The sequence below is a fragment of the Chionomys nivalis genome, chromosome 3 (assembly GCF_950005125.1).
Source record: "Chionomys nivalis chromosome 3, mChiNiv1.1, whole genome shotgun sequence".
Lineage (NCBI taxonomy): Eukaryota > Metazoa > Chordata > Mammalia > Rodentia > Cricetidae > Chionomys > Chionomys nivalis.
The window spans coordinates 96,145,443-96,171,335 of NC_080088.1; the positions used below are offsets into that span (position 1 = coordinate 96,145,443).

Sequence of the window (25,893 nt, forward strand, 5' to 3'; positions counted from 1 at the left end):
ATGGCTCTGCTGATCTCACTTCCTGGAGAGAATCAGGCCATGGCTTGGATCCTGTTTCTGCTGCTGCCAGAATTATGCCTGCAAGCTGGTAAGTGAAGGGACCTTGCAAGCAGGGTCTCTGCCTTAACCAGAGGAGGGGCCAGTGAGGCTCAGAAGAGTGGGCTGTCCCGTGGATGGGTGTCTAGAGGAGCCACCCTATCCTCTGTGCCCCAAGACAGAGCTCATCCTAAAAGTGGGTCCAACCCAGCCTTTCTCTGTCTTTTCTGTCCTATATGGGACAGTAAGACAAGGGACAGCTTTGCCCTATGTCACATAGCTGTCTGTGGATAACAACTCAGGAATCTCTGGGTTTTCCTCGCCATGTCTGGCAGAGACTTAAGATTTCCCCATCCTTCCCAGGTAACTCAGCAGGATCCAACAGAGTAAATTACTTTGGTGTCAACCAACCAGCACTCCTCTCTGGTGTCCAGGGCGGCTCCATCGAGATTCCCTTCCCCTTCTACTTCCCCTGGGAGTTGGCAAAGGATCCACAGATGTGGATTCTCTGGAGATGGAAGCACTTCCATGGGGAATATATCTACAACTCCTCCTCAGGTTTCATACATAAGCATTTTAAGAACAGGTTCATCCTGAACTGGACACAGCCTCAGACATCCGGAGTCCTCAGAATCCTGCACTTGAAGGGGAAGGACCAGACAATGTACTTCTGCCGAGTTCGTCTGAAAACGATAAAAGGCATGGAGACAGTGCAGTCTATTGATGGGACCCAAATCACCATCACTCGTGGTGAGCCAGCCTAGCTGTGGTTTTGATTTCCTTGTCCCCTAGTTGTCACCTCAGACTCCAGAATTCTGACCTTGGTTTTATATTCTTTTTCTTGGCTCTGCCCAGAACTCTGCGAACAGGATCTTTCCATTGTGATTATGACAAGTCTTTGCTGTCTCCTCTGTGTTGTCTGTCATGCTCTGCTCAGATGGAACCCCAACATATTCTAGATCTCAGTATGAGGTCTTCCCTCTAGTTCACCCCCTTTCTGTCCCAAACTAACACTGCAGTCCAGGTCATTTTCACCTTCCCCGAGATCTCGAGGTGAACTGACATCTCCAGGATGTAGCTGACTCACTTGGTCCTGTGTCAGGGCTCCAGTTAGACCTGGTATAGAGCATCTCCACACCGCTCCAACCTAAGGCCAGAACAAGCAGTGGGTGCCCACTGGATGTTCTTGGTATCCTACAACCCAACTGTAAACTTCCATCTGTCACCACAGTTCACTGTATCCTGTCCTAGCTCCCCAGGACACATCCCTCACCGCTCCCTACCCATTCCCTTGTCTCTTTGCCATTGCCAAGCTCCCCTCACCCCTTCCTTGCCTTCCTACCCTCACCTCTTCCACACAAGTCCCAAGGGTCTTGGGAACTAATGCCCCCATTTTCATGATGTGGCTGCTCTGTCTTCTGATCCTTGTCTCTCCTCTGAAGCAGAAGTAACTGCAGACCCATGCACTGGGAACACTGAGTGGAACTCTATGTTGCTGTTACCCCTGTACCCTTTAAATGACCCTGCAGGAGCTGGGGATTCTGGGGACTCTGTGTGCTTCCTTGTTGACCACAACCTTGCTCTATGGCTCATTTTTTAATATATTATGGTATTTTGATTTTTATAAGACAGGGTCTCACCATTCCCACCAGCAATGCAGAAGTGTTCCCTTTTCCCCACAACCTCTCCAGCTCTGGTTGTTCTGGAACTCACAGAAAAAATCTTCCTACTTCTGTCTCCCGAGTGCTGAGATAAAGGCCTGTGCCACCACATCCAGCAGTGGCTGTTGACTAAATTAAAGCCAACCTGTGAGAGGACGCCCAAAGCACAGCCCTTGTGCAGTCTCTACGGCTGCCATGTTGACCTGATGTAATGTCTAACCACAGCTGCCAGAGCTCAGGGATGGAAAAGAAAGGAGAGGCTTCTTGGGTTTAGAGCAGTGATTCTCAATATTCCTAAAATGGAGAACCTTTAATACAGTTCCTCATGTTGTGATGACTTCCCCACCATAAAATTATTTTAATTGCTATTTCATACTGATAATTTTGCTACAGTTGTGAATCATACTGTAAATATATGATTGCATGTCATGTTATATTCAACCACAGTGGGGGTAGCAAATCCCGGATTGGGAACTGTTGGTCTAGTGTCTCCAAATAGATAAAAGTGGACATTGACCTTAGTGGGGATTGCAGAGCAGATGAATGTATGCTGCCTTGTACTGAGCTGGACACCTATGGTCAAAATTCTATATTTTCTGTTATACATTTTGTGTATTTTTTGTGTGTGATCATATGGGTCTGTTCATTTATGTGTATGTGTATCTATATGTGTATAAGCATTGACAATTCTTTTTATTGATATTTACTGAGCTCTGCATTTTTCTCTGCTCCCCTCCCTGCCTATCCCTTCCCCTCTTCCACCCTCCCCCAAGGTCCCCATGCTCCCAATTTACTCAGGAGATCCTGTCTTTTTCTACTTCCCATGTATGTAAGTCTCTCTTATTGTCCTCATTGTTGTCTAAGTTCTCTGGGATTGTGGTTTGTAGGCTGGTTTTCTTTGCTTTATGTTTAAAAAACACCTATGAGTGAGTACATGTGATAATTGTCTTTCTGTGTCTGGGTTACCTCACTCAAAATACTGATTTCTAGCTCCATCCATTTTCCTGCAAAATTCAGATGTCATCATTTTTTCTGCTGTATAGTACTCCTATAGATGTACCACATTTTCCTTATCCATTCTTCGGTCAAGGTGCATTTAGGTTGTTTCCAGGTTCTGGCTATGACAAACAAAGCTGCTATGAACATAGTTGAGCACATGTTCTTGTGGCACGATTGAGCATCCTTTGGATATATAACCAAAATTGGTATTACCAGGTCTTGAGGAAGGTTTGTTTTCTAATTTTCTGAGAAATCGCCACACTGACATCCAAAGGAGTTGTACCACCTTGCATTCCCACCAGCAATGCAGAAGTGTTCCCTTTTCCCCACAACCTCTCCAGCATAAGTTGTCATTAGTGTTTTTGATCTTGGCCTTTCTTGCAGGTATAAGATGAAATCTCAGAGTTGTTTTGATTTGCATTTCTCTGATGACCAAGAATGTTAAACATTTCCTTAAGTGTCTTTCAGCCATTTTAGATTCCTCTGTTGAGAGTTCTCTTTTTAGGTCTGTACTCCATTTTCTTTTATTGGATTATGTGTTCTTTTGGTATCCAATTTATTGAGTTCTTTGTATATTTTGGAGACCAGACCTCTGTCTTATGTGGGGTTAGTGAAGATCTTTTCCCATTCTGTAGACTGTCATTTTGTCTTGTTGACAGTCTCCTTTGCTTTACAGAAGCTTTTCAGTTTTAGGAGGTTCCATTTATTAATTGTTTCTCTCAGTGTCTGTGCTGCTGGGGTTATATTTAGAAAGTGGTTCCCTGTGCCAGTGGGTTCAGGTGTACTCCCCATTTTCTCTTCTATGAGGTTCAGTGTGGCTGGCTTTATGTTGAGGTCTTTGATCCATTTGGACTTGAGTTTTGTGCATGGTGATAGTTATGGGTCTATTTTCATTGTTCTACATGTTGATATCCAGTTATGCCAGAACCACTTGTTAAATAAGCTTTCTTTTTTTCATTTGATATTTTTTGCTTCCTTATCAAAAAACAGGTGTTAGAAGATGTGTGGATTGATATCTCCGTCTTCTGTTGGGTTCCATTGGTCCTCCTGTCTGTTCTTATGCCAATACCAGGGTGTTTTCAGTACTGTAACTCTGCAGTGGAGTTTGAAGTCAGGGATTGTGATGCCTCTAGAAGTTCTTTTATTGTACAGGATTGTTTTGGATATCCTGGGGGTTTTATTTTGTTTTGTTTTTTGTTTTTGCTTTTCCATATGATGTCGAGGTCATTGAAGAATTTTGCTGGGATTTTGATGAGCATTGCATTGAATCTGTAGATTGCTTTTGGTAAGACTGCCATTTTTACCATGTTAATTCTGCCTACCCAAGAGCATGGGAGATCTTTTCATTTTCTGGTGTCTTCTTCAATTTCTTTATTCAAAAATTTAAAGTTCTTGTCATACAAGTCTTCCACTTGTTTGGTTAGAGTTACTCCAAGATATGCTATAGTATTCCGTGGCCATTATGAAGGGTGTTAATTCTCTGATTTCTTCCCCAGCCCTTTTATAATCTGTGTACAGGAGGGCTACTGACTTTTTTGAGTTAATCTTGTATCCTGCTACATTGCTGAGAGTGTTTATGAGTTGCATAAGTTTCTTAGTAGAATTTTTGGGATTACTTACGTAAAGTATCGTATCATTAGCAAACAGTGAGAGTTTGACTTCTTCTTTCCCAATTTGTATCCCTTTGATTTCCTTTTTGTGTCTTATTGCTCTAGCTAGGACCTCAAGAACTATATTGAATAGATATGGAGAGAGTGGACAGCATTGTCTTGTTCCTGATTTCAGTGGAATTGCTGACAGTTTTTCTCCATTTGGTTTGATGTTGGCTGTTCGCTTGCTGTATATTGCCTCAATTATGTTTAGGTATGTTCCTTGTATCCCTGCTCTCTCCAACACCTTTATCAAGAAGGGATGTTGTATTTTGTCAAAAGCGTTTTCGGCATCTAATGAGATGATCATGTGGTTTTTATTTTTCAGCTTGTTTATATGGGTGATTACGTTGACAGATTTTTCTCTCTTTTTTTTTTTTTTTTTTTGGTTTTTTGAGACAGGGTTTCTCTGTGGCTTTGGAGCCTGTCCTGGAACTAGCTCTGTAGACCAGGCTGGTCTCGAACTCACAGAGATGCAGATTTTCATATGTTGAACCAACCCTGCATCTGTGGGATGAAGCCAACTTGATAATGGTGGATGATGGTTCTGATGTATTATTGGATTCTATTTGCCAGTATTTTATTGAGTATTTTTGCATCAATTTTCATGAGTGAGCTTGGTATGTGATTCTCTTTCTTAGTAATGTCTTTCTGTGGTTTAGGTATCAGGGTCATTCATTGTAGCCTCATAAAAAGAGTTTGGCAATGTTCCTTCTGTTTTTATTGTGTGGAATAATTTTTTAAACAGATTTATTTATTTATTATGTATACAACATTCTGCCTCCGTGTATGCCTGCATGCCAGAGGAGAGCGCCAGATTTCATTACAGATAGTTGTGAGCCACTATGTGGTTGCTGGGAATTGAACTCAGGACCTTTGGAAGAGCAGCCAGTGTTCTTAACCACTGAGCCATCTCTCCAGCCCTTGTTTGGAATAATTTGAGGAGTAGTGGTATTAGTTCTTCTTTGAAAGTCTTGTAGAATTCTGTCTGAGCTGAAACCATCTAGTCCTGGGCATTTTTTTTATTTATTTATTTATTTATTGGTTGGGAGACTTTTGATGACTGTTTCTGTTTCTTTGGCAGTTATAGGTCTGTTTAATTTGCTTATCTGGTCTTGATTTAATTTTGGTAAGTGATATTTATCCAGAAATTTGTCCATTTCCTTTAAGTTTTCAAATTTTGTGGAGTACAGGTTTTCAAAATATGACCTGATCATTTTCTGTATTTCCTTTGTGTCTGTTATGTCCCCCTTTTCCTTTCTGATTTTGTTAATTTGGATATTTTCTCTCTGCCTTTTGGTTAGTTTGGATAAAGGTTTGTCTATTTTGTTGATTTTCTTGAGGAACCAGCTCTTTCTCTCATTGATTCTTTGTATTGTTTTCTTTGTTTCTATTTTGTTGATTTCAGCTCTCAATTTGATTATTTCCTGCCGTCTAGTTCTCTTAGGTGAGTTTGTTTCTTTTTGTTCTAAAGTTTTCAAATGTTCTGTTAATTCACTAATGTGAGATTTTTCCAGCTTCTTTATGTACGTGTTTAGTTCTATGAACTTTCCTCTTACCACTGCTTTCATTGTACCCCATAAATTTGGGTATGTTGTGTGGTCATTTTCATTGTATTTTTGGAAGTTTTTAATTTCTCCCTTTATTTCTTCCATGACTCATTGATGATTCAGGTGAACATTGCTGTTGACTTCTAATTTTATACCATGGTGATCTGGCATGGTACTTTGGTTTATTCCAATTTTTTTTATTTGATGAGGTTTGTTTTGTTACCGAATACGTGGTCAATTTTTGAGAAAGTTCCATGAGGAGCTGAGAAAAAGGTTTATTCTTTTCTGTGTGGATGAAATATTCTATAGATGTCTGTTACGACCATTTGAGTCATAACATCTGTTAGTTCTCTTATTTCTCTGTTCATTTTCTGTCTGACTGACCTGTCCAGTGGTGAAAGGGGAGTGTTGAAATCTCCCACTATTAGTGTGTGGGGTTTAATGCATGATTTAAGCTTTATAAGTGTTTCTTTCACATATGAGGGCGCCCTTGTATTTGGGGCATAGATGTTCAGTATTGAAATTTTCTCGTGATGGACTTTTCCTGTGACTAATATGAAATGACCTTCTTTGTCTCTTTTGACTGATTTTAGCTTGAAGTCTATTTTGTTAGATAGTAGGATAGCTACAAACACTTGTTTCTTAGGTCCATTTGATTGGTATATTTTTCCCAACCCTTTACTCTGAGACAATGTCTGTCTTTGAGGTTGAAATGTGTTTCTTGTATGCAGAAGAAGGATGGATTCTGTTTTCTTTTCCAATCTTTTAGCCTCTGCCTTTTTATAGGTGAGTTGAGTCTGTTTACATTAAGGTATATCAATGACCAGTGATTGCTATCTCCTGTTAATTTAGTTTTCCTCGTTAGTGATGTTAATTTGTGCATTTTTTTTCTTCTTTGGATTTTGCTGTTATGAGATCATCAATTGTCTGTGTTTTTGTTGGTGTAGCCATCTTCCTTGGCTTGAAGTTTTCCTTCTAGTGTTTTGTGTAGGGCTGGGTTTGTGACTAGGTATTTGTGAAATCTAGATTTGTCATGGAATAACTTGTTTTGTCCTACTATGGCAATTGACAGTTTTGCTGGGTATAGTAGTCTGGGCTGGCATCTGTAGTCTCTTAATGTCTGCATAATGCTTGACCATGACCTTCTGGCTTTCATCATCTCCAGTGAGAAGTCAGGTGTAATTCTGATAGGTCTACCTTTATATGTTACTTGGTCTTTTTCTTTTGCAGTTCTTAATATTCTTTCCTTACTCTGTATATTTAATGTTTTGATTATTATATGGTGAGAGGACTTTATTTTGGATCTAGTCTATTTGGTGTTATGTAAGCTTCTTGTATCTTCATAGGCATATCTTTCTTTAGGTAGGGAAAGTTTACTTCTATAAACTTGTTAAATAAATTTTCTGTGCCTTTGAGTTGAACTTCTCCATCTTCTACACCTATTATTCTAAGTTTTGGCCTTTTAATGGTGTCCCATATTTCCTGGATATTTTGGGTTAAGCTTTTGTTAGATTTAATGTTTTATTTAACTGATGAGTCTATTTCCGCTACTGTATCTTCAGCGTTTGAGATTCTCTCTTCTATCTCTTGTATTCTGCTGTTCATGCTTGCATTTGTGGTTCTAATATTTTTCTCATGATTTCTGTTTCTATGAGTCCTTCAGCTTGTGTTTTTTATTGTTTCTATTTCAGTTTTCAAGTCCTGAATAGTTTCTTTTATGTTTGATGTCTTTTTCTTGGTTTTCTTTAAGTGATTGGATGATATCTTCCAATATTTTTTTTGTCTTTTCCTCAATTGCTTTAAGGGAATTTCTCATTTCATCTTTAAGAATTTCAAACATTCTCTTGAAGTTATTTTTTAGGTTATTTTCTTTCGGTTCATCCGATTTTGGTTGTTTGGGTCTTACTGCTGTAGGGTCTTTAGGTTTTACTGGTGTTGTCTTGCACTTTGGGGTGTAGCTTGTAATCTTACCTTTTCAATTCATCTTTTCCTCTAATAGGTGTGGTTGGGGCTGTCTGAGATTCTGTTGAATAATCTTCTAGGTGCCAATGAATCCAAAGCTCAGATGGTCACTCCTTGTGGTACAGTCAGTGTCACAGTTCTAGTTACCCCATCGGTTACTCAGTATTCCTGGAGATAGCTCAGCGCTCTTGTGCCTTGCTCTGTTCCCTTGCAGTTTGCTGTCCCCGGTCTACTTTGGCCTAGGTTGCCGGCTTTGCCCTGTTTCTGTAAATCCTGGTCTGGTTCCCCTCCTGCAGAAGTTCCTAGCTTGGAGTTGAACCTGTTCTGGTAGAGATTGCTGACTCTGGGTCTGGTCGCTGGCTCAATCCTGATTCGCCAGTGTCTCGGGACTGGGTTGGCTCCTGGGACAGGATTTGCTTATGGCTTCTGCTCCTGGTGGAACTATTTGTTCTCTGTCCTAGGTAGCTGGTTCTGTCCCACTGTGGTTCTGATGGAGATCGCTAACTCTAAGTTGGGTCACTGGCTCAATACTCATCTGCCAGTGTCCTGATACTGCGTTGGCTTCTGGGACTGCATTTGCTCCTGGCTTCTGCTCCCCAAACATTGATAATTCTTCATTTGCATTCAGAAGCTAAGAGGAAACATTCAGGAGCTATTCCCTTATTTTCTGAGACAGGGTCTCTCACTAGCTTCAAGTTTGCCAAATAGACTAGGCTGGCTAACCAGTGAGCCCCAGGGACATGCCTGTTGCTGCCACCTTTTACTGGTAAACAACTCGCTCAACTGTGTTTGATGTGGAATTAAATATATATAGACAGGCTGGCTTTAACTCAAAGAGATCTGACTGCCTCTGCCTTTACAACTAAGACTAAAGGTCATGCACAGTTCACCATGATCTTCATATGGATACTAGGGATCAAACTTGGTGTCTAAATTTTCTGAGAGCAAACACAATACAGACTGAGACATCTGTTTGTTCCATACATTTATGACCAAAACAACTATATTTCTATGACTTAATTATCTGGAACTAAATGTAACTCTGATAACACACAGCAAGGACAGGTGGAGGGTGTGCACTGAACTTGCTCTCTTGGAGTCTCAGCCTTCAGCATGTGTTCCCCTCTGTGAACTTCTAACAGCTGCTCCCTATCCCACCTCCTACAGAGGAGACAAGATGTGACACTCACCCCATCCCTCCTCATCCAGAGAGGATCTGCTCACTCCTCATCTCTCCCCAGCAGTCAGCACCACCATGCAGAGCCCCTCCATTGTTACCTCTGCAGTCACCACAGCTGGACTGGAGGACACAGAGGGCCAGAGGAATCCTTCACTTGTGAACCTAGGAGCCATTATTGGGGTGGTGGTGGCCACGGCTGTGCTCATAACCCCCGTCTATGTGATGCTGATCTTCCTCTGGTGGAAGAAAAGGTGAGTGGTCCAGGACAGGCTCTCACCTGAGCTTACCTCTGAGTTTTCTCAGTTGTGGGACATGGAGATAGGTAAATGTATTAGTCAGGGCTCTCTAGGGTCACAGAATTTATGGAATGAATATATGTATAAATATATAGTGAAATATATTTTTGAATATAATGAATATATGGGAATTTATTGGAATGACTTATGGCTGCCATACAACAATGACTAACTGTGAATGGAAAGACCAAGGAGCCAGTAGCTTCTCAGTCCCATGAGGCTGGTGTCTCAGCTGCTCTGCGGCGATCTTGACTATAGAAATAAATGTGATGACAGAGGTGAGCGCAGGCAGACGAAGGACAACCTTCCTGCTTCCCTTGTCCTTGCACCGGCTTCCACCAGAAGGTGTGGCCCAGGTGAAAGGTGCCTTACAGCCTCATGGTCTGGATCAAAGACATGCTGTCTTCTTCCTTCAAGATCCAGATCACAAGTGTGACCCTTCATTACTTGATTATAGTTCATTCCCGATACAGTCCAGTTGACAAGAACAGCCATCACAGAAAACATGTCCAGAGAACACGAGGACAGAAAGGAATTGAACTCAGTCAGGACTAAATCTGTGCCTACTTCCTTAGAGTCCCAGCTGGAAATAGAGGATCAAGTGCAGATAAACACAGCCTGCTCCTAAGGAATTCAAGGGGCTCGCAGGAGCCCCAGGGGCGGACTGCTCATTGGAAAGAGCTGTGGCTGCTAAACAGGTCTGAGGTAGAGCAGCCTTCAGGGACAGCATCTCACAGGAGATGAGACCGTGAAGACGGAGAACTGCTTGGGTTGGGGATATGGTATCTGCTGTTCTTTTGGAGACAAGGCCACACATGCACAGAGAATACAGCCTCCCAGTGGACCACAAATCCCAGCAACACAATGGGAAGCCACGCATGCGCAGGACATTTTCTCCCAGACACCTAGAGCCCCCTTAAAAACGGGGTATCTCAACCCGCCTCCCCCTTTTTCCTTTCGTCTCTTCACTCCCGTCCCTTACCTGTGGTCCCCCCCATTAAAGTTTACCCACGTGGGACCCCGCGTGTCTCGTGTCTCCTTTCCAACCCTGCAGAAATAATAACAGTATCAACACAGAAATTAAACAACGGTGTACAATACACCCACAGGTGAAAAGAACATGTCTGGGAGAACCTACACTAAGAGAGGTGAAAGATTTGTACCCTAAAAACTTCACACTGTTGAGAAAAATGGCAAAGCAGCCAGGATTCAGATCAGTTGGTAAAGTGCTTAACCCACAAACACAAGGACATGGGTTCCATCCCTAGGGTTCACAGATAAAGTTGACTACATTGGCAGATCAACTGGACAGAAAGGTGCAGTAGGATCCATGAGGCTCACTGTGCTGCCAGGCTTGCCCAATCAGTGAACCCCAATCAAGGGCAGACCTGTCCCCAAAACTGTAGTGCACGGTTCCTTCAGGATGATACCCAAGGTTGTCCTCTACCACCCACATGTGTGTGCACATATGCAAATCTACACATACATATATGTACTGCACAGAAATAAAATTATAAAAAGTAGAAAAATACTGAAATATGTAAGGACATTTGAATAATGGAAAATTTTATATAATAACTCTTTACAATGCAAAAAAATCAGTGTAGTCTCTATTCAAATCCCAATGACTTTTCTGGAAAGACAAATGATTTTTCTTCTAAAATCAAAAGGATTCTAAGAAACAAACATGGGAGCACGGTAGGGAACACCTTAATCCCAGCATTGAGAAGTACATGGGGGCAGAATTAACAGTTCAAGATGTTATGAAGTTACATAGAAAGTTGAAGGTCAACCTGGCTTCCACAAGATCTTGAACACACATTAAACAAAAGTAAAGTGTGGACTGGATTCAGGGCAGACTTAAATTCATTATATGTAGACTATAGGATGGCAGCAGAGATGAGCAGATAATGGATTGTAATGGAAAGCCCAGAAATACAGACTTGAACATGCAGGCCCTAATTTTCAAAAGGGCTCTGCCCTGCAATGGATAAGAAGAGCATCTGAGAGGTGGAGAGCAGCAGTCTGAGAGGCAGCAGATCTGATTGGGATTCTAACCCTAAGACTGAATCTTCAGGGGGCAGCAGCCTACACTCACAGGGAAGCCAGGGAGCCAGGTTCCAGGGAGACAAAAGGGAGGCCTGGTGAGTGCAGAGCAGGGAGAGCAGGGAAGGGACATGAGTTCAAGACAGGGGAAGGAAGCAAAGGAAGAAGGACATGGAAAAGGGGCAGTGGACAGGAGAGCTGTACTCTGATTGGCTGTGCTGTGCAGAAGGATAGCTGAGGACTGGTCTCAGGTCCTGGGGACTCTCATTCCTTTCCCTGATTGGCTGCTACAGAGCTGTTTGCTGCCCTGGGCCCCTAATGTTGTCTGAACACAGAGAACAGCTGAGAGGCAGACAGAGGATCAGCATGGCTGCCACACTGACACTGGTTCTTCTCCTACAGGCCAGCAGACTAAAGCTGAAACCCCAGCCAGGTGAGCGGCTGACATCCCAAGGTGCCGGTGAGGGGCTGCTGGAGGAAGTTTGTTATGAGAGGCATGCAAGGGAGCTAGAGAGATGATTGAGTCAGAAAAGCCTTGCACTTAGCAGGAAGACCTGAGACTGACTGGGAGCACCCACACCGTAAACCAGGAGAGAGGCAGAAATATGTAATCCTAGTTCTGAACAAGCAAGAGAGTCCAGAGTCGTGTAGCTGTCTGTCCAGCTAGACTAGCATAATTGCTGAGTTCCAGACCAATGAGAGACCATGTTATAAAGAATAATATGAATTCTTCAAGGGGATAAATTATGGTCATGACATTTTCTAAGTTTATTTTAAAGGAAGGGTTGGAAAATTACATATTAATGGACAAAAGAAAAGTGGGGAGCACAGAGAGAGCTCCGTGGGAGAAGGTGTCTGCAGCCAAGACCAATGACCTTTGTTCATTTGGGGGACCTAAGTGGGGCAAGTAGAAAACTGACCTCAGAAAACTGTCCTCTCCTCCTTAGGCACAGCACTGTCTTTTAGTTCCGAGCTATTAGAACTCCAGGGGCCAGCATCACTCACAAGGGTGGTGAATTTCCATCGAATTAAGGCTTGGTGGCCACACATCCTTCATCTTCAACCCCTTCCTTCATCTTCAACCCCTTCCTTCACCAAAGCCTGGAAATCAGAGAGCAGGGCTGTACCCTGCGCTGTGAAACATCCGTCCATGGGTAGGTACAAGAAGAGAACCCTACTTATGCAATGTGCACTTGAATTCCTTTCTTTGGAACACAGTCAATTTGTCTGTCTCTGGTCCTGAGATCCCAACTCTGCTGTTACCTGTCTGTCCAGGAAGTTAATAACATTTTTAATAAATATCTTTCTCCCAGCAATGCCTATCCTGTCTCTCTTAACACCCCATGTGAGGCCATAGAGAATAGCAGATTGTGTCCATGAGCAGCGACACTGAGAGAGGCAGGGACCATGGTCCACACTGAGAACCACTACATGAGAACCCTGTTCCTCTCTCCATTCTCCCTGGACACTGTCATCTCAGCCACAGGCCCTGGCCACTCCATGCTCCTCCTCTGGTGACAGACCATGGCTTGCTTGGGTCCCATGCTGGGCTTCCTTTCCTCACAGGCCCAACTATAAACACTCGTTTTCCTTATTTCCTGCCGTGTGGATATTCTGACCTGTAGGGTCTCCCCTAAGACAAGACTTCCTTCCCTAGTCTAGCCTGTCTTAACATTTGATAGTCAGTGGTTCAGCTTCTACCAAAGAGCATGCTGGGACATAAGGACTGCATCCACACTGACCATTAAGGATGAAATCCAGGCTGCTTTCACAGCCAGAAGAGGTGCATGGGCATTTGGCAGTGTGGCTGTAGTTGGCCCCCATATGTCCATAGGGAGTGGCACTATTAGGAGGCATAGTTTTGTTGGAGTAGGTGTGGCCTTGTTGGAGGAAGTGTGTCATTGTGGAGGTGGGTTGTATGTCTCCAATGCTCAGGCTACACTTACCGTAGATACTGTTGACTTGATGTTACCTGTGGATTCAGATGGATAACTCTCAGCTCCTTTTCCAGCACCGTGTCTGCCTGCATGCTGCTATGTCCCACCATGAAGATAATGCACTAAACATCTAAGACTGGAAGCCACCCCAAATTATTTCCTTTATAAGAATTGCCATGCTCATAGTGTCTCTTGACAGCAATAGAAACCCTAAGACAGGCATGCACGATTCAGATCCACCAATCACAGTCCTGTATAGATGCAGCTTTTATTCCATCAATGACAAGCCTTGAATGTGTATCAATCAGAGGCCTTTGCTGAGTCATTGGAAAACTGTCCCATCCCCATGGGACTAGCTGAAGCTTGGAAGGGTGATGGAGACGTCACCAAGGCTTCTCATGACTACAGTAGAGTCTCCTGGGGCAGCTGTGAGATGTCTGCTGTGGGGTAACTGGATCCAAGCCTCTGAGGCTGAACTCAGCAGCAGTGAACTTGTGAAATTGAAGACAAGAGAATGTAAAGAAACAGTTTTTTGTTAGATTCATTGAAATAAATTTTGGGACTATTAATATTTCACTTAAGTAATGTTGAAAACTGGGGTGGTGTCTCCTCTGAGCAACCCTGAGGTGTTCACACAAGCAGGCTGCCATGATAACCATCTGCCCAGTCATCTACAGCATGGTTAATTCACTATCACCTCCATACAGGCAGCTGGGCACAGATAAAGGGCCTCATGCATATTGCTCCAGTGGTCTTGTTACTTGCCATATAAGTTTCCTTGTTCAAAAAGGAGGAACAATGAAGGGGCCCACAACAAAGGCTTACACAGAACCCACATTCTCAACATCATTTACATAAAATTCCCTCAGGGTTCAGGGAGCAGAACTGTTTGAATAAGAGCAGACATGGTTCTAGCCAGGCTGCCACAGTTTAGGGTTTGTGTTCCCCAGCCAGAGCCATTACAAACAAAAAATACTAGAGGGATCAAGGCAAAGTGGCATAAGCCTGTAATTCTAATAACTGACAGGTAGACACAGCATGATTATGAACTGGAAGCTATCATTAGTACCTATAGAGTCTGAAGCCAGCCTAGGCTACATGAGACTCTGTTTTGAAACCAACAAACCAAAGCTAACCAAATCCAAACAGTAGAGAGGTCATGGATGCAGGTCATCCATTAGTTTACTTTGTTTGGAGACAGAGAAGTTGAAGACATAACCAGTTTTCCTTTAGATTCACTGAAATAAATTTTGTGACTATTAATAATTTCCTTTAAGCAATATAGAAAGTTGAAGAGGAAATTGAGAGTTTCTCAGTTTCTGTGACCTCAAACTCAGTGACTTGTGAGTTCCTTCCTTTGTCTTGGCTATCTGCAGAACCTGGAAGACTTCATCCAGAGGAGTAGGTGGCTGATCTGGTTACCCAGCCACTCACTGAATTTTAGGACAGCGTAAAGAGTCTCTTCTTGGGGCTCCCCTATACAGGGGTTCAGGGAGGTGCTCACACTGAGGTTGGAGAACACATGACAGATGCTGATGTCATCAAGGGGAGAAAAGAGAGTTCAGATGAGGGCAGGACTACTGTGCTACTGTGATGTCCTAGCGCAGCCTGAGTGTCCTGTCTACACCACAGGTCATCATCCTCCACCCTCTCTCTAGCATCCCCTCAACTCTCTCGGGAGCCAGTCTGCGCAGCTACTCTGGGTTCCTTCTGGGCTGCATTAGTTGTCACTGGGGAAAAGAATTCTGGGAGTGGGAGAGTGGATGGTGTGACAGATGGGAGGACAGATGGACAGTTTTCATCTGTGGGTTGTCTGCTGAGGTGGAGCACATCTGCCCTTCACTGTGTTATTTGAGGGAAGTTTCTGGAATTGGATGGTTCAGGCGGAAACAGGAAGGGTTGAGTCTATTCTCTGCCATCACTGTCATGGGAAAACACAGCTGGGTATGAAATCAGGGTCTGAATGCTGGGGACATGATCAGGAACTGGAGTCTGAAGAGTCACAGAGACTGATCTCCGGAGGCCATGTTTACTCAGGATGAGGACTGGGTAAATATGAGGGTCACATCAGGTATGGGTGTCTCCCTGTATGACATGTCTGTGTCTGTATTCAGCTTCACATGTGTGCGAGTGTGCTCACCTATGTTGAGGCCAGCGGACAACCTCAGGGGTTAGGACACATTCCACCTTGGATTTCTTTCTTTGTTTGTTTGTTTGTTTGGACTGCTTTTTATGACACAAAAATCTATATAGCCATTGCTGGCCTGGAACTTGATAAATAGACCAGGACAACCTCAAACTCACTGAGATCCACTCATGTTTGCCTCTCTGCTTCTGCCTCCCTGAAACTGGAATTAAAGGCATGCACCATCATGCCTAGCCCACCTTAAGTTTTAGCTCTTAAAATTACACTTATTTATTCTGTTGGTGCAGGGCACACTTGTGCTACAGCCTGAGCAGCAGCCAGGTTCTAACACTGCAGTCTGACACTCCCCATGGTCACATGTATGTAAAAGCCCCATGTGTGCACTGGACAGCCCCCAGGCTGCTCTTCCACAGAAAGTGCCCCTTCCCTGTGAAAGCATCATGGCTGCAGGGCCCAGTCACTACTGTAGGGGAAACATGGTTGTCACTGCAGGAGACTGATCACAGCATCCTGGACAGAAACCATCTCACAGCAGGATCTCTATGTGGATTAAGCTAAGTCCTGGACTTGTAACAACAGAGTCCACCAGAACCTGCTGTATAAAAATGCTGGACTTAGCCAGGCAGTGGTGGCATATACATTTAATCCCAGCACTAGGAAGGCAGAGACAGGTGGATCTCTGTGAATTCGAAGGCAGCCTGGTGGTCTACAGAGCAAATTCTAAGACAGGTGCCAAAGCTACAGAGAAACCCTGTCTTGAAAACAAACAAAAATGCTGGAGTCCAGCAGCTGATATAGGTCAGGCCTAATGAGGGCAACTCCTTCTAGAGACTCTGCAATTGGGTGACCTTCTACCCACAGACCCCAGACAGTAGGGCAAGGCCAGATGAAGCCTGGAAGTAAAGCTTGGGTCCTGCATCTGCACAGACATCTGGAGACCTAGACTCCTGGACCAACAGGAGAAGGACTAGACCACGTATTTCTGTAAACACAACAGAAGGCTTGTAGACTTGGTGGTCAATTGATGGGACCCAATTGCCCATCACCCATGGTGAGCCACCCTGGTTCTGGTTTGATGCTTCTGACTTCCCTGTTCCCTTGATGTCACCTCAGGCTCCCAACTCCTCTCTTCCCTTCCCTGTTGTCACCTCTCCACACAGGCCCGAAGGCTCTTCAGAGCAATGTCCCCATTTACATGACTGGCTACTGTGTCTTCTGATCCTTGCCTGTCCTCGGAAGCAGAAGTAACTGCAGTCCCATGCACTGGGAGCGCTGAGACCCGGCCTGGGCACTGTGTTGCTGTTACCCGTGCGTCTTTCACAAGGTCCTGCAGGAGCTGGGGACTCTGTGCTTTGCTGTTGCTCACAACCTTGCTCTGGCTGTGTTTGCTCAGGATGAGGACTCAGTCGGCAGGTGTTGGCTGATTAGCTGTGATAGGTGCCTTGCGTGATGGTGTATGTGAGAGAGTGTGTGCGTGCACATGTGTGCACGTGTGTTCATGCACATGCAAGTACACGTGTTTGCAAGTGTGTGCTCATGCATGTTGAGACTAGAGAGCAACATCCGGCTTTACTACTCCAGACACCGTGTACTTGGACATTTCATTCGTGAGTTGGTTTTGCTTATTTGATTGTTTTGTTTCTTTTTTTCTTTTCTTTTTTTTTCTTTTTTTTTTTTTTACCAATCGGGTTTTTGTGGTTCTGCTGTGTTTTTGTTTGTTGTGTTGAGACAAGGTTTCATTACACAATCCTGGCTGGAACTCAATATACCGACCAGGCTAGATTCACGCTAACAGATGTCCACTTGCCTCTGCCTCCCATATGCTAGAAAGAAGGCGTGTGCCACCAAGGCCACATTAATTTTTTAAATTATATTTACTTAATTATTGCAGGAGGAAGGGCACACTCACTTTGCAGCCTGAGCAGCAGACAGCTTCTAACACTGCAGTCTGACACTCCCCATGGTCACATGTATGTAAAAGCCCCATGTGTGCACCCCACAGCCCCAGGCTGCTCTTCCACAGAAAGTGCCCCTGCCCTGAGAAAGCATCATGGCTGCAGGGCCCTGTCAGGGCTATGGGGGGAGGGAGGATGGTTGTCACTGCAGGAGACTGATTACAGCATCCTGGACAGAAGTCATCCCACAGCAGGGTCCAGGACTTGAAACAAGAGAGCCTGGGATTTGGGATTGAGGGGCCAGCAGGTGGCTGCAGTGAGGCTGAACTCAAGGGGAAGCCGGGCTTCTGAAGAACCAATCAGAGTCTGTTGTATAAAATTGCTGGAGACCAGCAGCTGACTTAATGGAGCCTCATGGGACCCAGCCCCTCTTTGAGAGACTTAGCCATCCAGAGACATTCACCTACACACCCTAGACTGCAAAGCAAGGCCAGACGAACAGGAGGTGAGCACTCATGACCAAGACGACCTCTTCTCAGAGCCACTAAGGCTAAGGACAATGCTCAGCTGGGGGAGGGCTTACCTGCCTGGCATGCACAGAATCACAGGTTCTATCTCCAGCAGAGGACAAAGGGGCACGATGGGGCACACCTGTCACCCAGAACATGGGAAGGCAGGGAGGAGGATCTGTAGGAGTTCAAATCCGTCCTTGGCTACATAACAAGTTCAAGGCCCAGCCTGGGCTACACGAGACCCTGTCCAATAAGGGTGGACTTTCTGACCCCTTTCCCAACTGATGGACTGTGTGGGCTTAAATCATCCCAAAGGTTATGTGCTCAGTGTCTCTAGTGATGGATGGATACAGACACGTGTCCATGTGTAGCAGGAAGTGAGGCCATAAGAGTTTGTGCCTGGCTCAGGTCAAGGGATCAGAGGACCATGGGGACTGTGAGGAAGACAGAGAAAGCAGACATGACAGGGACAGCTGCATAGCCACCTGAGGGAGCATGGAGAAGGCAATCGATGCCAGGAAATCTAAGAGAATGGGAAGTCACCACTGCATGTGTCACTACGGCAGAATGATACCACTTCCTCTGGTACAATCTTGTCTTCCTGCTCTTCAGAGAACTGATGATACCTGGTTATGAGAAAGGGTGAGATGACCTCCCACACAACCAGCCCTGAGGACACCACAGCCTCTGCCCCCACCTCTCACACATACACCCCAGCCACGGTCCAGCTGTGTCCACTCTCAGAGATGTCCCAGGCAATATATCAATAATGACACACTGCTGCTCTGAGCCGTCTTTCCCTCTTCACGCAAAGAAGGTTCTAGAACAGACAAAGATAGAAGGAATCACTCAAATGTTTTGTGGGAACAGCCTTGTGGGAGCCCAGCAGCAGATCTGTGGCCTTGACAGGAGTTCAGAGGCTGCACTGAGCAGGCAGCCGGAAATCTATGTAGACTGGAGGAATACAAGAACTCACTGGGACTGAAGTCCAGGCTTCTGCCGTGTGCCAGTCATGTGACATGTGCCAGGGCTTCTCTGACCCTTGGTTTCCTCTACTGAGTGTGTGTTAAGGTTGGTGGGAGGCAGAAAGGCTCCTTCAGGAGCTGGAGTAGCTTGGGAGTCACTGTCGAGGTGAGGGAGATCGCCCAGGAAGCCCAGGCAAGTTACAGACTCAGAAGCAGCAAGCAGTCAGGGCGAGAGTGTCCAGTGGACATTGGTTTTCCTGGGGCGCAGTGAGGAGTCCCTGAGGGAAACAAGAGGTCTAAGAGCAGATGAAGGTGGGGTCACGATACTAGGGCTGGGAACTGAATGTGTTTCCTCATCGCTTCCTTTCTCATTATGTCTGAAGTGAGCAGAAATCAATCAGTTCTTCACCTATGATCATTAGAGAGAAAGACACAGACAACCAGCCTGAGGGGAGACATAGTGAGAAACAGACTGAGGGGAGGGCAGGAGTGAAGGAAATGGGAGCTGAGGAAACAGTGATTACAGGCTGCATAGGAAATGGGAAAGACTGGATGAGACAGGAGGTCAAGGTGAAAGAGAGGAGAGCCCGGCATGCAGAGGTTAAGGCTGTTTCTTTCAGCAAAAAATGGGGGCTGGGCTCAAGGGCACAGTCATCTCAGTGACCACAAGGGCGGATCTTCTGCAATAAGGAAAAGAAGACAGAATGATAAAGAAAGTTGCTGGCCACAAGGAGGTGGAGATGAGGAGGTTCTGCCCCTACTCAGTCCTCCACATACAGCCCAGGATATGGGGATCATTTTTGTTCTGATTTTCTCTTGACTCCTGACCACCCCAGGGACCCTCCAGAGGATCTGTTCTCCCTCCTGATGGCTCTGCTGGTCTCACTTCCTGGACGGATTCCGGACATGGCTTGGGTCCTGCTTCTGCTGCTGCCAGCAGCCTGCCTGCAAGCTGGTGAGTGGTGGGAACCTCACTACTGGGAACTTAACCACAGGAAGGGTGAGTGGGGCTGGGAAGAGTGGGCTGGCACGTGGAGAGGTGACTGCTCTACGAGCCAGCCTGTCCTCTGTGCCCCAAGAGAAAGCTCATCCTCAGACTTGGTCCCGCCCAACCTTTCCCCGTCTGTCCTGTACCATATGTAACAGTGGGACATAAGGACAGTCCTATCCTGTGTCCCACACCTGCCTATGGATTCTCAGGAAACTCTGGGTTCTCCATTCCATCCCTGAAGTGGCTTCAGATTCTCCTCATCCTTCTCAGGGAACCCAGAAGGATCCAACAGAGAAAGTCTGTATGGACTTGATCAGCCAACACACGTCTCTGGTGTCCTGGGCGGCTCCATCGAGATCCCCTTCTTTTTCTATTTCCCCTGGAAATTGGCACCAGATCCACAGATGAGGATTCTCTGGAGATGGAAGCACTACCATGGCGAAATTATCTACAACTCTTCCTCGGGTTTCATACATGAGCATTTCAAGGACCGGCTCATCCTGAACTGGACACAGCCTCAGACATCTGGAGTCCTCAGAATCCTAGACTTGAAGAAGAAGGACCAGACAGTGTACTTCTGCCGAGTTCATCTGAAAACGACAAATCGCATGAAGGGTTTTCAGTCGATCGATGGGACCCAACTCACCGTCGGTCCTGGTGAGCCACCCTGGCTCAGGCTTTGATGCCTCTGGCTCCTTGTCCCCTAGATGTCACCTCAGGCTCCACAATTCTGACCTTGGTTTCATATTCCTTTACCTTGGTTCTGACACAGGATCTTTCCACTGTGGTTGTGACAAGTCTTTGCTGTGTCCTCTGACCTTGTCTGTCATCCTCTGCTCAGATGGAACCCCAACTCACTCTAGATCTCAGTATAAGGCCTTCCCTCTAGTTCACCCCCTTTCTGGCCAAACTAACCCTGCAGTTCAGGTCACTTTCACCTTCCCTGTGACTTCGAGGTGGACTGACTTCTCCAAGATGCAGCTGACTCACTTGGTCCTGTGTCAGGGCTCCAGTTAGTCCCCGTATGGAGCACCTCCACACAACTCCAAGCTAAGGCTTGATCAGCAGTAGGTGCCCACTGGATGTTCCTTGTATCCTACAATCCCACTGTAAACTTCCATCTGTCACCACAGTCCACTGTATCCTGTCCTAGCTCCCCAAGACACATCCCCCCTCACCTCTCCCTACCCACTCTCTGGTTCATGGAATCAAGAGATAAGGCACCTCAAGGGTGATTATAACCCTTTTAGCACCAGGGCTTTCCTGTCTTCAGACTGAACCGCTATAACTTAGTGAAGGGCCCTTTTATTGTTCTGCAACTTACACATTTTAGCAAGTTGATTTCTGCACCCCAACCCTTCTCATCTAAGCTGCCCAAATCCTCAGATGAAGAATACCTGAGGTGTTCTGAGTACTGCTTCAAACAAATTTGCATAGGCTTTGCACCTTCAGAAAATTCTCAGGTAGGGGCCACATAGAGAGGACAGGGGACAAAATGTAGCAGTCACAAAAGGCAGATTAAGGTGAGGTGCTAACACTCTGGAGTCAAACCAGCTGTAAATCTGTGGGAATTCTCCCTACAACTCCCTTATAGGGTCTCCATTTCCAACTCCCCTCTCCCCTTCCTTGCCCTCCTGCCCTCACCTCTCCCACACAAGCTCCAAGGGTCTTGGGAACTAATGCCCCCATTTTCATGATGCGGCTGCTCTGTCTTCTGCTCCCTGCCTCTCCTCTGAAGCAGAAGTAACTGCAGACCCATGCACTGGGAACACTGAGTGGAACTCTGTCTTGCTGTTACCCCTGCACCCTTTAAATGACCCTCCAGGAGCTGGGAACTCTGTGTGCTTCCTTGCTGACCACAACCTTGCTCTGCTGCTCTTTTTTTTATATATATATTTTGGTGTTTTGGTTTTTATAAGACAGGGTCTCACCATGTAGCGTTGGTTGTTCTGGAATTCACAGAAACCTGTTACCTCTGTCTCCCGAGTGCTGAGATAAAGACCTGTGCCACCACATCCTGGAATGGCTGTTGACTGGATTAAAGCCAACCTGTGAGAGGACGCCCACAGCACAGTTCTTGTGCGGTCTCTACGGCTGCCATGTTGACCTGATGTAATGTCTAACCACAGCTGCCAGGGCTCAGAGAAAGGAGAGAAAGGAGATGCTTCTTGGGTCTAGAGCAGTGATTCTCAACCTTCTTAATGGAGACACCCTTTAATACAGTTCCTCACATTGTGGTGAATCCCTCCCCCCATTATTTTTATTGCTGCTTCATAACTATAATTTTGCTACTGTTATGAATCATACTGTAAATATATGATTGCATGTTATCATGTTATTCTACCACTGTGGGGGTAGCAAACCATAGGCTGGGAACTGTAGGTCTATTGTTTCCAAATAGATAAGGGTAGGAACTGACCTTAGTGGAGATTGCAGAGCAGATGCTGCCCTGTACTGAGCTGGACACCTATGATCAAAATTATATATTTTCTGTTTTACATTATGTGTATTTCGTGTGTGTGATCATGAGGGTCTGTTAATTCAGGTGTGAGTGTGTGTGTCTCTTGTGTGTATGTATGTATATATGTACTCTTTGACAATTCTTCATATTCATTTGAATCTAGAAGAAAAATTCAGGAGCCATTCCCTTACTTTTTGAGACAGAGTCTCTCACTAGCTTCAAGTTTACCAAGTAGATAGATAGGGCTGGCTAACCAGTGAGTCCCAGGGACATGTCTGTCTCCACCTCCTTTTACTGGGACACAACTCATTCAACTCTGTTTGGTGTGGAACTAAATATATAGAGACAGGCTGGCTTTAAATCACATAGATCTGCCTGTATCTGGTCTAGGGCTAAGATTATAGGCCATGCCAGCTCACCAGGCTCTTCATATGGATATTAGAGATCAAGCTTGGGGTCTAAGTTCCAGAGAGCAAACACTATATGGAGTGCGATGTCTGCTTGTTCCATAGATTTATAACTAAAACAACTATATTTCTATGACTTAATTATCTGGAACTAAATGTAACTCTGATAACACACAGCAAGGACAGGTGGAGGGTGTGCACTGAGCTTGCTCTCCTGGAGTCTCAGCCTTCAGCATGTGTTCCCCTCTGTGAACTTCTAACAGCTGCTCCCCATCCCACCTCCCACAGAGGAGACAAGATGTGACACTCATCCCATCCCTCCTCATCCAGGGAGGATCTGCTCACTCCTCATCTCTCCCCAGCAGTCAGCACCACCGTGCAGAGCCCCTCCATCGTCACCTCTGCAGTCACCATGGCTGGACTGGAGGACACAGAGGGCCAGAGGAATCGTTCTCTTGTGTACCTGGGAGCCACGGTTGGGGTGGTGGTGGCCACGGCTGTGCTCATAACCCCCGTCTATGTGATGCTGATCTTCCTCTGGTGGAAGAAAAGGTGAGTGGTCCAGGACAGGCTCTCACCTGAGCTTACTTCTGAGTTTTCTCAGTTGTGGGACATGGAGATAGGTATGTGTATTAGTCAGGGTTCTCTAGAATAACAGAACTTATTGAATGTACTTATATATGTGTGTGTGCATATATATGCATATTTGAACATATATACATATATATATATATGAATTTATTGGAATGACTTATGGCTGCCATCCAGCAATGGCTAGTTGTGAATGGAAAGACCAAAGAACCAGTAGCTGCTCCGTCCACGAGGCTGGGTGTCTCAGCTGCTCTACTGTGATCTCGAAGACAGAAATGAATGTGTGACAGAGGTGAGGGCAAACAGATGAAGAACACCCTTCCTTCTTCCATTGTCCTTACACCGGCTTAAAACAGAAGGAGTGGTCCAGGTGAAAGGTGTGACTTCCAGAATCATGGTCTGCATCAAAGACATGCTGTCTTCCTCCCTCAAGGTCCAGATCCCAAGTGTGCCCTCTGTGTCTGCATTATAGTTCATTCCAGATACAATCCAGTTCACAGCCAAGAACAACCAGCACAGGAAACTTGTGCAGGGCAGAGAACAGAACACAGAAGGACAGAAAGGAGGCTAAACCCACCCAGGACTGAATCTGCTCTTAATTCCTTAGAGTCCCAGCTAGAAATTAGAGGATCAAGTGCAAATGAACACAGCCTGCTCCTGAGGAACTCAAGGGGCACGCGGGAGCCCCAGGGGCTAACTGCTCATTGGGAAAGAGCTGTGGCTGCTAAACAAGGTCTGAGGTAGAGCAGCCTGCAGGGACAGCATCTCACAGGAACTGAGACCATGAAGACAGAGATATGTTTGAGTTGGGAATATTGTATCTATACAAAATGAGGACATGGTGTGCAATAAACTCACAGGTGAAAAGAACATGTCTGGGAATAACCTACACAACAAGAGGTGAAAGATTTGTACCCTAAAAACGACATACTGCTGAGAGAAATTACAGAGCAGCAGGAAGACGGCTCAGTTGGTAAAGTGCTTGCCCCACAAACACAAGGACATGGGTTCCATCCCCAGGATTCACAGATAAAGTTAACTACATTGGCAGATACTGAACAGGAAGAGACGATAGGATCCATGAGGGTCACTGTGTTGTCAGGCTTGCCCAGTCAGGGAACCCCAAGCCAAGGACAGACCTGTCCCCAAACCTATAGTGGACAGTTCCTGCAGGATGATACCCAAGGTTGTCCTCTACCACCCACATGTGTGTGCACGTATGCAAATGTACACATACATATATGTACTGCACAAAATAAATTTATAAAAAGTAGGAAAATACTGAAATATGTAAAGATATTTGCATAATGGAAACATTTATACAATAACTCCTTATAATGCAAAGCAGTCTAAAAAGTCAATGCAGTCTCTGTTCAAATCCCAATTGCTTTTTTGTAAAGACAAATGATTTGTCTTCTAAAATCAAAAGGATTCTAAGAAACAAACATGGGGACACAGTAGGAGACACCCTAATTCCAGCATTGGGAAGTGCATGGGAGGAATTAAGAGTACAAGCTCATATGAAGCTACATAGAAAATTGAAGGTGAACATGGATTCCACAAGACCTTGGACACACATAAAATATAGGCAGTGTGGACCAGATCAGAATAAACTTAAATCCATGGTAAGTAGACTACAGGCCAGGGGCAGAGATGAGCCGATAGTGGAGTGTAATGAAAGCCCAGAAACACAGACTTGAACATGCAGGCCCTGGTTTTCACAAGGGCTCAGCCCTGCAATAGTTAAAAAGTGGAGCTGAGAGGTGGAGAGCAGCAGTCAGGGAGGCAGCAGAAGTCTGACTGGGATTCGAACCCTGAGACTGAATCTGCAGGGGACAGCAGCCTGCACTCCCAGGGAAAGCCAGGGAGCCAGGTTCCAGGGAGACAAAAGGGAGGCATGGTGAGTGGAGAGCAGGGAAGGGACATGAGTTCAAGACAGGGGAAGGAAGCAAAGGGAGAAGGACATGGACAAGGGGCAGTGGACAGGAGAGCTGTCCTCTGATTGGCTTGCAGAAGGACAGCTGAGGACTGGCCTCAGGTCCTGGGGACTCTCAGTCCTGTCCCTGATTGGCTGCTACAGAGCTGTTTGCTTCTGGACCCCTAATGTCTGAACACAGAGAACAGCTGAGAGGCAGACAGAGGATCAGCATGGCTGCCACACTGACACTGGTTCTTCTCCTACAGGCCAGCAGACTAAAGCTGAAACCCAGCCAGGTGAGCGGCTGTCATCCCAAGGAGCAGGTGAGGGGCTGTTTGGGGAAGTTTGTTATGAGAGGCATGCAAGGGAGCTAGAGAGATGACTGAGTTAGAAACCTTTGCACAGGGGCAGGAGGACCTGAGTCTGACTGGGAGCACTCACATTATAAAACAGGGAGGTGACAGGAATTTGTAAACCCAGCCCTGGACAAAAGGGACAGCCAGAGTCCTGGAGCTGTCCGTCCAGCTAGTTCAGCCTAATTGCTGAGTTCCTGACCAATGTGAGACCATGTCATAAAAAAATAATGTGCGTGACTCCAGGGGATAAATCTTGGCCATAACATTTTCCAAATTACTTTAAATGAAGTATTTTACAATTACATATTAGAGGACAAAAGGAAAGTGGGGAGCAG

General features: G+C 45.5%; 2 protein-coding genes across 2 annotated transcripts; both read left to right on the forward strand.

The window, feature by feature from the left end:
- LOC130871389 (paired immunoglobulin-like type 2 receptor beta-2) lies at nucleotides 1-11,794 on the forward strand. The gene is made up of 4 exons (XM_057764727.1): nucleotides 1-88; nucleotides 400-786; nucleotides 9,099-9,288; nucleotides 11,782-11,794. Exons 1-4 carry the CDS (start codon nucleotides 1-3, stop codon nucleotides 11,792-11,794), a joined length of 678 nt encoding a protein of 225 aa, XP_057620710.1.
- Nucleotides 11,795-19,680: 7,886 nt separating this feature from the next.
- Nucleotides 19,681-25,481, forward strand: LOC130871390 (paired immunoglobulin-like type 2 receptor beta). The gene is made up of 4 exons (XM_057764728.1): nucleotides 19,681-19,789; nucleotides 20,096-20,482; nucleotides 23,056-23,245; nucleotides 25,469-25,481. The coding sequence occupies exons 1-4, from the start codon at nucleotides 19,702-19,704 to the stop codon at nucleotides 25,479-25,481; spliced, it is 678 nt and encodes a 225-aa protein (XP_057620711.1). The 5' UTR covers nucleotides 19,681-19,701.
- Nucleotides 25,482-25,893: the final 412 nt, after the last annotated feature.

Bases quoted from the DNA above. Each gene is read 5' to 3' on its own strand.
- LOC130871389 (XM_057764727.1), top strand. From the start codon at position 1: ATGGCTCTGCTGATCTCACTTCCTGGAGAGAATCAGGCCATGGCTTGG. The intron at 89-399 runs GTAAGTGAAGGG...CATCCTTCCCAG, and splicing joins AGAATTATGCCTGCAAGCTG to GTAACTCAGCAGGATCCAAC. The intron at 787-9,098 runs GTGAGCCAGCCT...ATCTCTCCCCAG, and splicing joins CCAAATCACCATCACTCGTG to CAGTCAGCACCACCATGCAG.
- LOC130871390 (XM_057764728.1), top strand. From the start codon at position 19,702: ATGGCTCTGCTGGTCTCACTTCCTGGACGGATTCCGGACATGGCTTGG. The intron at 19,790-20,095 runs GTGAGTGGTGGG...CATCCTTCTCAG, and splicing joins AGCAGCCTGCCTGCAAGCTG to GGAACCCAGAAGGATCCAAC. The intron at 20,483-23,055 runs GTGAGCCACCCT...ATCTCTCCCCAG, and splicing joins CCAACTCACCGTCGGTCCTG to CAGTCAGCACCACCGTGCAG.